This window comes from Pleurodeles waltl, chromosome 6, assembly GCF_031143425.1.
Source record: "Pleurodeles waltl isolate 20211129_DDA chromosome 6, aPleWal1.hap1.20221129, whole genome shotgun sequence".
In the NCBI taxonomy this organism is placed as follows: Eukaryota; Metazoa; Chordata; class Amphibia; order Caudata; family Salamandridae; genus Pleurodeles; species Pleurodeles waltl.
The window spans coordinates 1,399,224,722-1,399,239,659 of NC_090445.1; the positions used below are offsets into that span (position 1 = coordinate 1,399,224,722).

The 14,938-nt window shown below is 44.6% G+C and overlaps 1 protein-coding gene across 1 annotated transcript in view; it reads left to right on the forward strand.

Moving 5' to 3' along the window:
- LOC138300886 (putative oxidoreductase YteT) overlaps positions 1-14,938 on the forward strand; it is a 1,004,722-nt gene that overhangs the window by 605,991 nt on the left and 383,793 nt on the right. Inside the window, exons 15-16 of the mRNA XM_069240740.1 lie at positions 13,644-13,778; positions 14,706-14,807. Coding sequence (XP_069096841.1) covers positions 13,644-13,778; positions 14,706-14,807 — 237 coding nt within the window. The remainder of the gene's footprint in view (positions 1-13,643; positions 13,779-14,705; positions 14,808-14,938) is intronic.

A 14,938-nucleotide genomic window follows, 5' to 3' on the forward strand; every position in this document is an offset into this window, starting at 1 on the left:
ATTCAGAGTAAATGTGTGACAACCACAAATACTGGCACTGCGACCTACCCTGCAGATTGGTGACAGTTCAAACAGAGCCTAAGAGAAGTATAGTGCAGTGTGGGAGCTTTGGAGGTCTAACCTGAACCTGGTGAAAGTGAACAAAGCTGGATTTTGTTACCACCCAACAGTGCGAGCTAAAATTACTGGCATGCGGATCGTAGGTCTGTTACTACTCATACTTCACACCAGCGGGTTTAGAGGAAAACCAATGCTGCAGTGGAGAATGCATAAATTAAAAGTCAACTTCAGTTTTGCAAGCACTGTGTCCCAAGTCCCAAGCACCACATATAAAGCCTGACCCGGTGCGAAACCACAGTACCGTGCATTGATTGGTTCACTGTCTTAATCCCAGGTGGCCTGTACTTTAAGTGGGATTAAAAAGGTGGGTAGCCTTTAAAAGGTATACTAATTCCAAAGAGCCTGAGAAAGAAGATTTATCTCGAGTTTGCACCACTTCCCATCAATGTTTGTCTGTAAATCAAATAGAGGGAACCCACCTATATTATTTAAAAAGCCTCTTTGAGTGGTCTAGTGAGGGAATCAATGTTTAGTTAAAAGAACCCTCACCCACAAGGGTTAGTTAGTGGTGTGCTTCATCATCGGGTCCTCAACCCTGCATGGGCTCAACATTAATAAATATGGAGCAATTGGTGTATCTTTAGGTGTTGGATCTAGGATTAAAATCGCCTGTAGTAATCCAGTATATTCCAATTATTTTGTTCTTTTTCGATCCTTTGCAAGATTATAAACAGGCGGTTCAATGTATGTGGTATTATTATGGGCTTCTACCTCAGAAAATATCTACTTTTCAGGCATGTGTTAACGCCTTATGGTCAAGTGGCTTTATTCAGGACCATCAAAACTAATAGATCCCTATTGCTGCTGGCAATTGTGTTTTTTGTCTATTTGAATCCTACACTGTTTTTGCGTGGTATGAATTAAATGTAATTCATGCATCATTCATACATGCACGTCATGCTTATAAACCATACTGCATATTCTCGTCAGTGGATAAGCTGCAAATTGCAGAGACTTAGTTAAACATTTCCTTCATTGTATATGTTTTTCTTTTCTTGGTGAGCGTGCATTTTTCTTTTCTTCAAGACTGTTTCTCTCCTCTAAAACTATAAAAAGTTCTCATTCCAAACTTCTATATTAGTGACGTGATATTATAAACTTGTGTGTTGCTCATGCAGTATTATGTGCTCATACCACATACTTTCTCAGTACTTATATCCGGATCCAGTAGAGCCTTAGAGGTGGCCTGACCCTCTAGTCACACACTATGGGAGAGAAAGTTAAAGAGAAGTCACAAAGTAGACATCTCCTGCTTGGGCTTGTTGATTAGAAAAAGCACCCAGACCTCCCTCAATTATTTCATCAAGGGTAAACTCCCGCCTAGGACCTACCCTCGTCCTCCAGACTCTGTTTTTTTTTTTTCTAATGTTCTCATATGAGACAAGAGGCAAGGGGTACATTGCGAGATACTGACAGGGCCCAACCATCTAGAGGGCACTTCCTTCTGATTGAGGCGTCGTTCAACATTTCTTGGGAGTTTCTACAGCCCAAACTCCCCCCTTGCAGATTTTTTGTCTTTAATCCTTGGACTCCTAGGATACCTCTTATGCCGTGTCAGAAAGGGTTCCGACATCTTAACTCGTTTTTCTAAACCATTAATACAGTCCATCCTACCAATTCGCTGTGCTGATCTGACAGTGCATGTCGTGGAATACTGGACACCCAATTCATACAAATTTCTCTCTGTGTAATTAATATGACTATGAATAATAATTGCGACTGTAGCTTCCCAAGTTTTCTTTTATGCCCTTCACTTTCAAGGGCACCAAAGATAACTCTGCATCTTACCCTCTTATGCAGCCCAACACTATTTTAGTGTCTTCTAAGTTACGTGATGAATCAATAAGAAGTATTGACGTCATTTCATATGTATTTCCAGCACTCCATCCTGTAACTTGCCAATATCGATGTGTAAGCCAAAGCCCGAAATGTGTTTGGGAAATTCGGTTCCTGCTTACTCTGGTTATTAAAATCACTTCTAAGAAGTGCAGGGGCCTTTACTCAGATAATGTTGCTCATGTTTTAGAAATTCATCACTCCCTTCCCTAACTTCTTCTAAGAGCACTTTTAAAAGGGAATACAGTGATTATTAAAGGATTCCATGATGGTGTTAGTCATTATGTTAGGTTCTTGTATGTGCAAATAGCCAGATAGTTACTTGCGAACACGGTCTCAGGAGACAGATCTTGATGACTATACTTGAGCTTTTGTGTGGGAACCCATTGGATTTACTGTAATATGTCACCCCAAGGCTTTCTACAGTCGTTGAGAATTCAACATTGTTTTGGCTTATAAAGGACCAGTTTTTATGGCCCAATAGGGACCCGTTTCAAATGCAGTTTTGAATTACTGCTGAATCTGGCTGGCCTCGACTTACTCTAAACCTTATGGGTAGCACAATGAAGTGGAGTGAGTGACTGGAAGGGGTCCAATCATATTGTCCACTCAGCTCTGTCTACACATAACACACATTTCCATAGGTAACATCCCAGGCCCAGTCTTAGCAGTGGGCGAACCACACCCACACTCTCACCAAGAGAGGGCTAGGACAGCCTGCCATCTTATCTGTACTTGCAGGCCTAGGGGGCAACTGCTGCTGACTGCAGCACTGCAGTTGTGCTCAGGGCCAGCACTAGGCATGGGCAGCTGTTCAGGGGACCTGCACTCAGCAGCACCAACATGGGGCCCGCACCAGGATGCCACAGTCAGGTTATGGCAGCACACCTGTCCTTTTGTGCCACCTGCCTTTCCAATTGAAAGAAAGGCATCTCATTGCAAATAGGCACATGGGGGGCCTCCCCTGGGCCTCACTGCTATGGTGCATCAAGCCCAGGCTCATTGGAGGGGACCCCTCCTATGGTCCTAGTTGCAAGGAGACACATTCTGCAGGTTTGTCTTGCAATTAGGGCTCCTGTCGACAGCCCACACAGAAGAACCGTGAGACGGCTGTTGTCCTACTGTTTCCCCCCCCCTTCCAGTATTAACACATAAGCAACTCTCAAACCTTCAGTCCTTTATGAGCTATAAGAGGTGCTTGTAGGAGGCTGAGAGGGAGGGGTTGCAGCCTAGGAGGGGTCGGCACAAAGCAGCTTCAGGAGCAGGTCCATCTATTGAGATGCTAACAGCCCTGAATGTGTCATGTTGTATGTACATTAGAGGGGCCCCACACATTCCCTTTCTGCCCAGGGCCCCAAAATCCTAGGATTGTCCATGGTTGTGCTCTATAGCTGACAAATGCAACAGCCGATCACCATTACAATTCAGTGAGCCGTCATCATAGCAAAGCACCCAGAACCTCAATCCTGGGTCTCTTCTCCTAACCCAGTATACAGAGCCTCTGTGGGGAATGGCCTTCTTGCCCAATGCCAGGTTACAGCCCCAAGAGTGGCGGCTCCTCCACTTTGTTGAAGGACCATCGCCCCCCCCCCCCCACTGGCGGCAGCAGCTGCAAACCTTTTACAATAAAATGATAAAAACTATGTTTATTATCCTTTTATTATAAAAGGGGCGGGCCACGGGGCATGACAGGGATGGAGGGGGAGTGCACATGTGTGTTTGGCTGGCTGTCTCGAGCCGGACAAACACACATGCGCACTGGGCTCTTTCCAACCTGGCACTGTGTTGCCGGGTTGGAGACAGCAGGCAGAGGCTCCCACTCTGCCTCGGAGCACCAAACCAGGGCGCTCCAGCCAACCCTAATGCTGTTTTCATGCTGCCAGCAGCATGAAAGCAGCATTACGATTGGCTGCAGGGCAGGCTGGGAGCCTGTGTCTGCTTTGAGGCCCAAGGAGCGGCATGGTGGAGGTGGTGAGGAAGGTAAGTTTTTTTTTTTTATATATATATTTTTTTGTTTGCTCCCCCACCACACGCAGCCCAGCCTCACTGCTCCCCTCCCCCTCCCCGGCGCGACTGAGCCCCAAGATCTTTGTTGAATTTTATAAACCGATATACCATGAGAAGCAAAAGGTATACTCGTTATCATGCACAGATCGTGAAATGCATCACATGCAGCCTCTCAGAGTCAGAACTTGTCAGCAGCTCTTAATACTTAACCCGTTTTTCTTAGACCTCGTTAGAGCTATTCCTCAGTATCACAGTTCATAGGTATCAACCTCTCTATTCTGTCCGCAGACCTATTGTTTCCAATAAATAACATTTACTAGGGTCGGCCACTAGCTCATGATTGGATGGCTTTGTTGCCCTTCTCCGTTGTCTGATCTTGATTTGGTGGCTTTCTCCCTGTTTTTGTGGTTTTCTCTCGAAGAGCATTTCAGTCTCACTTTGTTCTGACTGAATAAGTTGTGTTTTACATGGTTTATGTGGGTGACTCTTCGGCATATTTTTCCTTTCTGTCTCTCTTTTTTTTCTTCTTTGAGAACAGTTTGGCCATTTAAAACAGAAATGTACTGGCTTTGTCATTGCTTGTTTAAAACAAACAAAACATCCAGGCTACATCATGTCATCTGGACGTGTGTATGCATGCCTGTGTCAGTCACGGTCTTGCTGATTTGTGGGTGCCATTTGTTTGTGTTTAGTTTTTATAATTTTACGTATGGTGGCAGTGATATAAGCATTTAGGGCCTTATTTATACTTTTTGGTGCAAAACTGCACTAAGGCAGTTTTGCCCCAAAACGTTTTGCACCGGCTTGCACCATTTTTTAGCACCAGCTGGGCACCATATTTATGGAATGGTGCAAGCCGGTGCAAAGGGTAGGCTAGCTTTAAAGAAAATGACGTTAGGCAGTTTTGGGTCAAAATAAATGATTCTGACCAGATTAGCATCATTTTTTGACGCTAAGGGGCATATTTATACTCTGTTTGCACTGATTTAGCGTCATTTTTTTAAACTCTAATTCAGTGCAAAACTAACTCCATATTTATACTTTGGTGCTAGACCCGTCTTGCGCCAAATTTATGGAGTTAAAGTCATTTTTTGGAAGTGCAAACCTACCTTGCCTTAATGAGATGCAAGGTAGGCGTTCCTGTGCAAAAAAATGACTCTATGGCCTTAACACCATATTTGTACTCCCATGTAAAAATGGTGCAAGGGAGGGAGGAGGGGTGAAAAAATGGGGCAAAGCTTGCTTTGCCCCATTTTTTAAGACCTGGGTCAGGGCAGGTCTTAGGGGACCTGTGGCCCTATTTCCATGGTGGAACACCATGGAATAAGCCCAGAGATGCCCTCCCTAGGCCCTAGGGGCACCCCCACCCACACTAGAGGGACTGCGAGGATGGGGGATCCCATCCCAGGTAAGTACAGGTAAGTGCATTTTATTTTTGAAAGTGCCATAGGGGGCCCTGAAATGGGCCCCCATACATGGCACAGGGTGCAATGGCCATGCCCAGGGGACCCCTGTCCTCTGTGCTGGCCATTGGGGTGGTGGGCATGACTCCTGCCTTTTCTAAGGCAGGAGTCATGTGGCATGGTAGGTTTAGCACCATAAAATGACGCTAATCTGGTTAGAGTCATTTTTTTTTACTCTAACCTGCCTAAAGCCATTTTTTGGTGCTAAACCCTCTTCTTCTATACTGCCAGCCCCACCCGACTAAAGTCATTTTTTTAAACACAAGCCTACCCTTTGCACCGGCTTGCACCATTCCATAAATATGGTGCCCGGCTGGTGCACAGAAATGGTGCAAGCCGGTGCTAAACTTTTTGGTGCAAAACTGAGTTAGTGCAGTTTTGCAGCAAAAAGTATAAATAAGAGCCAATATTTTGTAAGTTCGCGCCACTTTTGCTTCATAAAATGACGTTAATGCGGTGCAAAAAAAGTTTCAATCAGGGCCTTGGTGCTAGATGGGTCTAGCACCAAAGTCTAAATATGGAGTTAGATTTGCACCGAATTAGAGTAAAAAGAAAATGACGCTAATTCGGTGCAAACATAGTATAAATATGCCGCAGAGTATAAATATGCCCCTAAATATGGCGTTAAGGCCATAGAGTCATTTTTTGCACGGGAACGCCTACCTTGCATCTAATTAAGGCAAAGTAGGTCTCCACTTTCAAAAAATGACTTTAACTCCATAAATGTGGTGCTAGAGGGGTCTAGCACCAAAGTATAAATATGGAGTTAGTTTTGCACTGAATTAGAGTAAAAAAAAATGACACTAATTCGGTGCAAACAGAGTATAAATATGCCCCTTAGAGTATCAGTAAGTCTAGCGCAGGGCACAAATCTTTTTACCAAAAGCCCTTCACGTTGGCCTACGATCTAACGAATAATTTACCTTTGTTTCGTGCACAACTAGCTCCGACAAACATCTTTTAATAATAAAATGCCGATTTTTTGTGAACCACAAAAAAGGTAATTGAAACATTTTGATCTTATCTCAGTGTTTCTAACAGCTGACAGTGCACCGCGGATTATACACACAAACACACACTGTAACAAGGGGGCCAGCTGCGTCTGTTTCTTTTATTGGGGTGAAGGGGAGGGTCACCGCAGCACAACCCCTTGAGCCCTTCTAGAGCCCATTTAAAGATGGCCATCTGCTCATTAAACATTGAATGGCGCACGCCAGGCACATGGGATCCGAAACGGAGAATCAAACGCGGATCCCCTGTGCAGGACGCTTAAAAAATGTAAGAGAAAGAGCCTTGCCGCCATGCCTTAGTGTTGTTTGCCAAAAATCGGGGAAAGATAGATGTATTTCAGAAATTAGCATACCGTATTAACATCCACCTTCCAAATGAAGGACACATCGGCCCTGCTCTGTGTTCTAGATGTGTTTTTGTTGTTGAAAACGACAAGCTTTGCCTTCGTTCTCTCTGCAATGCGCTGAAAGGGACGTTTTAATCCTCTCCTTCTCTGCACATTAAAATAACTTTACGCCAGGCACGTCAGGCGTTGTTGGGGGTCAACGTCAATCTACCGAAACGGATCCCTCTCCAGGACGGTGGCCTGTTTAAAAGTTTAGTAAAATGGCTTACAGGATAAGAGAACACACGGCAGATACATAGCCTGGAGCCATTTAGTGATATTAGTTGTGTTAGATACCACGCCGTTAAGAAATAGGCCAGCTTTGATCTATATTTAATAAATAAATGTGGCAGCAGAAGTCTGGGGCCCTTAAAAAGCGCAAGGCCCACGGAATAATGTTCCCTGGCTTTATCCCTTCACATGACTCACCAGTTAACATGCAGGCAGGTGTATGTCATCCGTGGGCATGCCCTATCCCCAGCACAGGTGCACACACCGATCAATTCACTTTTGTCTGTCCATGGGTCTTTATAAAAGCCTTTTATCTTCAACTCAGTGACTTCCTATGAGATCCTGTTTTTCCCTGTGGGCCTCTTTTTGCTGTTTATCATCCTCTTTTATTCCTTCAGCTTGGTTAAATTATACATCAAGGTTTCATTTTCTTGCCATGTGGTTGTACCCATTTGTAACAACAAGACCGCATAACGTCTGTTGCATTTCAATCAATCAAGGATTTATAAAGCACAGCAAATCACCCATGAGGTGGCGTGTGAGGTGAGCATTTAGTGCACACTTGTCCTCTGTGTGCTTTCAGTGGTACAAGGTTTCTCCAGATCCTCCGACATACATAAATAGTAGGTTCAACTGCAACTTTGTCTGACAGGGGATATCCTGTACTTGGGCTATGATTCACCAATCCTATTCCTAGCATTCACTGAACATATCTTTCAGCCATGCTCATCAAGGACTAGATGCAAGGGCTGTCCGATCTAAAAAAAAAAAGTGAGATGAAATCTCACAGGTTTGCTCATACACCCCCCGCCACACTCACCTAACCACTACCTGTCTTAGAACCCATGTCTCAGCCTGTTTAAGGCTCTAAGGCGGAACGTCAAAAAGGAACACTGCAGTGCAACAAAGGGATAGGGTAGCAGCATACCACACACCATCCCTCCGTAAACAAGTGAAAAACAATTTGCAGTATAACAAAAGTATACAAGTAGTAAAGTAATAGTGATCGTAAAACATGGCGGAAAAAACATGGCATATGTTGATGATGAGCACCGACAACTATTCCAACTGAGCAATCCCTTTGTAAAGTGAAACAATGAGGAAATGAAAAGTTCAAACAATTAACAATGCTTATCCTAATACTTTCAATGTGATATGTAATCCAGTAAGGAAGCAGGTCTCTTCGAAACCCTCAACTCAGTCTGTCCATACATGTCTACCACCACACCATACTTCTCACTGATGGAATCTTGTGACATATATTTGCTTTGACCATAACCCCTACCACCGCCATTCCAAGACGCTTTGCTTGAATTCCAATACTTCCATCAAAAGTCTTTATGGTGCTCCTGAACATCTTGGTAACCCTTAAAGGTTTTAAAAACTTGGACAACTTCTCACTGCTAACAGGCATCTTTAGCCTCACCCAATGACTAACTTCCAGTTCTCTCTCACAAGAGTCTTTCCTGACATCAAAACTCTCCTACTTCAACTATAAAGCCAATTCTCTCTCTTCACTTAACATCAACCCGTCCCTTAACACGTTGTTTCCTTCAACTCATCCAACTAGGCCCCACCATACCATTGGAGTTTTTTCCTCCGAAAAGCTCAAAAGGAGTTTTCCCTGTAGTTTGATGCAGAAACAATTAGTCTTTATACCATCAGGTTTCAGGATGACACAGTGCATTCTTTTTGTTGAATATGCACGACTTTCGGAATTATTCTTAAATCTCTCTGGAACAAAGTTGCACTCCATTGTCTGTTAGATTGTTCATCGGGGTACACACTGGAAAATCTCTTGCTTGAGTGTTCTCACAATTTGTGAACTACTGTTACTCACCCAGCATAGCCTAACATACCTGAGAATAAAATAACAATCTGTACAGCACTCTGATACTCTTAGGTATTGTTTTGTGCTTTCAAAAATCCCCCAAAATAAACCCAAAATAAACGTTCACCTATTTCCTCTCCTCAGTTGTGTGACTCCTCAACCTGCCTGGAGAATTCTTCTGGTTCCCTTATTGCCTTCAGGCTGCAAGATGTCTTCATCTACAACGTCTGTCTCCTTTGTTTTGGAGGTTGAGCGGGTTGGGACTCCCGAGATACCTTCCTGAGGCCATTCAGAGATCTAGACATCCTTCCACAATCAAGAGCAATGCTCGACACTCCCTGAACTGTTTTTCTTTTAGGTCCTCTTCTACTGTGCAGTGTGGTTTGTCTTTGGCTTTCAGTTTCTTTGGTAAGGACTTGAAAACAACTTTGCAGTTTTGACTTTGAAGGCTCAGTGGGCAGTTTTTAGGGCCGTTAAGGAAAGCTTGGGGAAGATGAGATTCTGGCCTCTGCACTGTTGAAGGGGGTTCTCTTCATCTAGACTTGTAGTTCACTCTTTTTTACCTCCTTCTGATTTACCACTTTTCTTTACATCTCTTCAGGGTTTTTGTTTTGAGCCTCTTGGTTCTGTGAATTTGAAATTTTTGAATATAAAAGTTTTTTTTTTTCTGGTGGTGATAATTAAGTTCCATCGAACTGGTGAAATTAGAGCCCTTTTCTGTAGATCTCCTTTTCTCAGAATTGTAGATCATAGGGTTATTTTAACATTGAGTCCGTTTATTGCCCGAAAATTGCACCTATGGCTCTTAAACATCAGGAGACTGTTTTTTATGTTTTTCCACCTCGTTCTTTGCAGAAGGAGACGTTGTTTCATTCTTTAGATATTAAAAGGGAGACTTTGATCCATTTGGATAGACCTAGACCTTTCGTAAACCAGACTGCCTTTTTGCGCCTACAGTATACCGGACTAGCGTTGTAAGACTTCTTCTATCTCCATTAGGAATTGATTTCAGTCTACAATCTCCGTGTAGCTGAAACTCCTTCCTCTTAGCCAGAGGCACAACAGTTTGCTGGGCTGATATTCAGGGACTGCCTTTATCTGAGATATATAGTGCAGCTTTTGGGCATCTCTTAATACTTTAGTAAATAATTATCAACTATCCGTATTTAGGGGGTTATTCCAACTTTGGAGGAGGTGTTAATCCGTCCCAAAAGTGACGGAAAAGTGACGGATTTACCACCAGCCGTATTACGAGTCCATTATGTCCTATGGAACTCGTAATACGGCTGGTGGTATATCCGTCACTTTACCGTCACTTTTGGGACGGATTAACACTCCTCCAAAGTTGGAATAACCCCCTTAGATTTGGAGCATTGCATCTTAGGACAAAGGTTTCTGTAGGAGGCTGGCCTGGCTTATAGTGGGTACCTTGGGGTACTTACACCTTGTGCCAGGTCCAGTTATCCCTTATTAGTAGGTTAGAGGTGTTCTAGCAGCTTAGGCTGATAGGGGTAGCTATAGCAGAGAAGCTTAGGCTGAACTAGGAGACATGCAAAGCTCCTACTATACACTTACATCACTTAGCACTATATCATAAGAAAACACAATACTCAGAGCTACAAAAAATAAAGGTACTTTATTTTAATGACAATATGCCAAAAGCATCTCAGAGGATATACTCCCTTTGGAGGTAAGTAATATACACAAAATATATACACACAAACCAAAATCAGGTAAGTACCAGTTAGAAAAGTAGTGTAAACCATGTAGAACACAATAGAATGCAATAGGGAGAAATACGCCTAGGGGCAACACAAACCATATACTCCAAAAGTGTAATGCGAACCACAAATGGACCCCAGGCCTAGTGTAGTGTGTAGAGGGTCACTGGGAGTGTACGAAAACACTAAGGGTGTCCAAGATACCCCACACCAAGACCCTGAAAAGTAGTAGTAAAGTTACCCTACTACCCCAGAAAGGCAGTAAAGTCGAGAAAGGGGATTCTGCAAGGACAACAATTGACTGCAAAACACTGAAGATGGATTCCTGGACCTGAGGACCTGTAAAGGAAGGGGACCAAGTCCAAGAGTCACGCAAGTGTCCGGGGAGGCAGGAGCCCAATAAACCCCGGATGAAGGTGCAAAAGGGCTGCCTCCGGATGGAAGAAGCTGAAGATTCTGCAGCAACGGAAGGTGCCAGGAACTTCTCCTGTGGTCAGAAGATGTCCCACGGCGTGCTGGAGGATGCAGAGTTGTTTCAACGAAGAAAGACCACAAACAAGCCTTGCTAGCTGCAAGGGTCGTGGTTGAGGATTTTGGGTGCTGCTAGGGCCCAGGATGGACAAGGAGGTCGCCCCTTGGAGGAGAAGACAGAGTCGGCGCTCAGCAACACAGAGAGCCCATGCAGAAGCAGGCAGCACCCGCAGAAGCACCTGAACAGGCACTTAGAAGATCTGAGGACGACGGTCGACTCAGAGCAACAAAGGAGGGTCCCACGACGTCGGACTCCAACTCAGTGAGTTGAGCAATGCAGGATGGAGTGCTGGGGCCCTGGGTTAGGCTGTGCACAAAGGAAGTCTTGCAAAAGTGCACAGCAGCCCGAGCAGCTGCAGGTCACGCAGTACTCAGGATTACTGTTTGGCGTGGGGAGGCAAGGACTTACTTCCACCAAATTTGGACAGAAGGGCCACTGGACTGTCGAAGACACTTGGACCCAGCTCCTGTGTTCCAGGGACCACGCTCATCAGGATGAGAGGGGACCCAGAGGACCGGTGATGCAGAAGTTTGGTGCCTGCGTTAGCAGGGGGAAGATTCCGTCGACCCACAGGAGATTTCTTCTTGGCTTCCAGTGCAGGGTGAAGGCAGACAGCCCTCAGAGCATGCACCACCAGGAAACAGTAGAGAAAGCTGGCAGGATGAGGCGCTACAATGTTGCTGGTAGTCACCTTGCTACTTTGTTGCGGTTATGCAGGTGTCCTGGAGCAGTCAGCGGTCGATCCTTGGCAAAAGTTAAAGAGGGAAGTGCAGAGGAACTCTGGTGTGCTCTTGCATTCGATATCTGGTGAGATACCCACAGAGGAGGATTGGCTACAGAGAAAGGTAAGCACCTATCAGGAGGGTTCTCTGACATCACCTGCTGGCACTGACCACTCAGAGCTGTCCATTGTGCCCTCACACCTCTGCTTCCAAGATGGCAGAGGTCTGGGACACACTGGAGGAGCTCTGGGCACCTCCCCTGGGAGGTGATGGTCAGGGGAGTGGTCACTCCCCTTTCCTTTGTCCAGTTTCACGTCAGAGCAGGGCTGGGGGGATCCCTGAACCGGTGTAGACTGGCTTATGCAAGGAGTGCACCATCTGTGCCCTTCAAAGCATTTCCAGAGGCCAGGAGAGGCTACTCCTCCTAGGCCCTTCACACCTATTTCCAAAGGGAGAGGATTTAACACCCTCTCTCAGAGGAAATCCTTTGTTCTGCCTTCCTGGGACTGGGCTACCCAGGCCCCAGGGGGGCAGAAACCTGTCTGAGGGGTTGGCAGCAGCGGTAGCTGCACAGGGGACCCCGGAAAGTTAGTTTGGCAGTACCCGGGCTCCATGCTGGAGACCCGGGGATGCATGGAATTGTCACCCCAATACCAGAATGGTATTGGGGTGACAATTCCATGATCCTCGACATGTTACATGGCCATGTTCGGAGTTACCATGGTGACGCTACATATAGGTGTTGACCTATATGTAGTGCACGTGTGTAATGGTGTCCCCGCACTCACAAAGTCCGGGGAGATTGCCCTGAACAATGTGGGGGCACCTTCGCTAGTGCCAGGGTGCCCACACACTAAGTAACTTTGCACCTAACCTTCACCAAGTGAGGGTTAGACATATAGGTGACTTATAAGTTACTTAAGTGCACTGTAAAATGGCTGTAACATAACATGGGCGTTATTTCACTCAGGCTGCAGTGGCAGTCCTGTGTAAGAATTGTCTGAGCTCCCTATGGGTGGCAAGAGAAATGCTGCAGCCCATAGGGATCTCCTGGAACCCCAATACCCTGGGTCCCTAGGTACCATATACTAGGAAATTATAAGGGTGTTCCAGTGTGCCAATGAGAATTGGTAAAATTAGTCACTAGCCTGCAGTGACAATTTTAAAAGCAGAGAGAGCATAAACACTGAGGTTCTGGTTAGCAGAGCCTCCGTGATACAATTAGGCACCACACATGGAACACATATAGGCCACAAACGTATGAGCACTGGGGTCCTGGCTAGCAGGATCCCAGTGACACATATCAAACACACTGACAACATAGGGTTTTCACTATGAGCACTGGGCCCTGGCAAACAGGATCCCAGTGAGACAGTAAAACACCCTGACATATACTCATAAACAGGCCTAAAGCGTGGGTAACAAGGCTAGAAAGAGGCTACCTTCCTACAGTTTCTTACTTCTATCCTGTCCTAATATTTGTTGTGTATTTGGTTGATTTTTTTGATTGCTAGTCATTTTTACCACATCAAAATAACTATTTATAGCATCCACTAGGATGGGTGGAGCGTACCTTTATTGCCTTTTGACTTCTTGGGTTGGGAACACATAACAAAAGCATTTACTGTGAGGAGGACAGATAGGGTTAAAGGTAATGAACATTACAGGTAAGTAATCTGGGCATTTGTTAAATGCAAAATGAAAGTGATTAAAATGTTTTATAGAACTGATAAAATAGAAAGTAAATGATTAATGCATGTTAATGTTAGTGTTGTCTTTTTAAGGGAGATTTTGGCTGGCCCACTTCCGTTGTTTGCAGTAAAGGTGTTCATGATATAGAAGCATTAACAGAGGAATTGAGAACTGGGCCATACGGAAGATGCGTTTACGACTGTGATAATAATGTGTGCACGAACCAGGTAGAATATCTTTTCCATTTCTTTAAAGATTTTTTCTGTAATAGTTCTCTTATGTGGATTATTAGATATGGGATGTGACAGTGCATTCATTCATGATTTGAGATGCAGACCAGTGCAACTGAAGCATAGCTGTGTTTTTTGTAACGTTGAAACATTTATCAACTATGTTTTTCCCTAAAGCTTAATTGGTAAATGTAGGCAAGAAATGTAGTGAAGTGGGTGAACTAATATGGTTCCCTTCCCCCCCATGTCTCAGTGATGTCTGCTTAAACTCTAAGGAACTTATGCTATATGTGTCACTAGAGAAGACCCATTCTCCTTTCTCATGCTCTGCAGCCCATAGCTGAGTAGTCAACCTGTGTGAGTCTGTGGCAAACTCCTGGAGATTTTGCAGAGAAGGCGTTATGATCAGGGTAATGGAGTGCTTAAAAGCCCCTGTTAGGGCATTACCTGTTGGGGATGTCGGGGTGTTCTGCTGAAGTAGGTCCTGCTGGAGGTGCTGCACTGGACCGGGAAATAGGAGGCTTGATGTGCTTGTTTAATTTATTAAGGTCACTTTGCCAAAGGTGCAAACACTGTAATGCAGCCCTACAACTCACAATTTGGTCAAACATCATCTCCCATCTGATGCTCTAATCCAGCTCCTTCATCCTCCTTAGTGACTTCATTTACCACCTGGTGATCCTTGTCAACTTCTCCAGGAGGTTGTTGGTTTTAGGGTCAGTGAGGATCACCAGGTGGTAAATGAAGTCACTAAGGAGGATGAAGGAGCTGGATTAGAGCATCAGATGGGAGCTAAGCACTAATCCAGTTTGTTGTTCAGTCTTTATTAATGGTTCATATTTATATTATTAAATTACAATTGTTGGTTACAAAATGAGAGCCTAATAGAAAAACTACATTTATTATCCCTTGTGTCTTTTCCAGGTAGTTAACCTCGAGTATGAAGGAGGAGTTACTGCAGCTTTTACAATGATAGCCTTTACCCAGTGTGTCGGTGTGAGAGAAACGGTGGTGTATGGGACTAAGGTAAAGCACCATCTTATTGATTATGTAACTTGACTTACTCTATTGGCTTTCACTTATCAGTCACAGTATAAGTATATGGGTTGTGTTGTGAGCAGTACACTCAAAGGGTGCAGTTCTAAAACACATTCTAG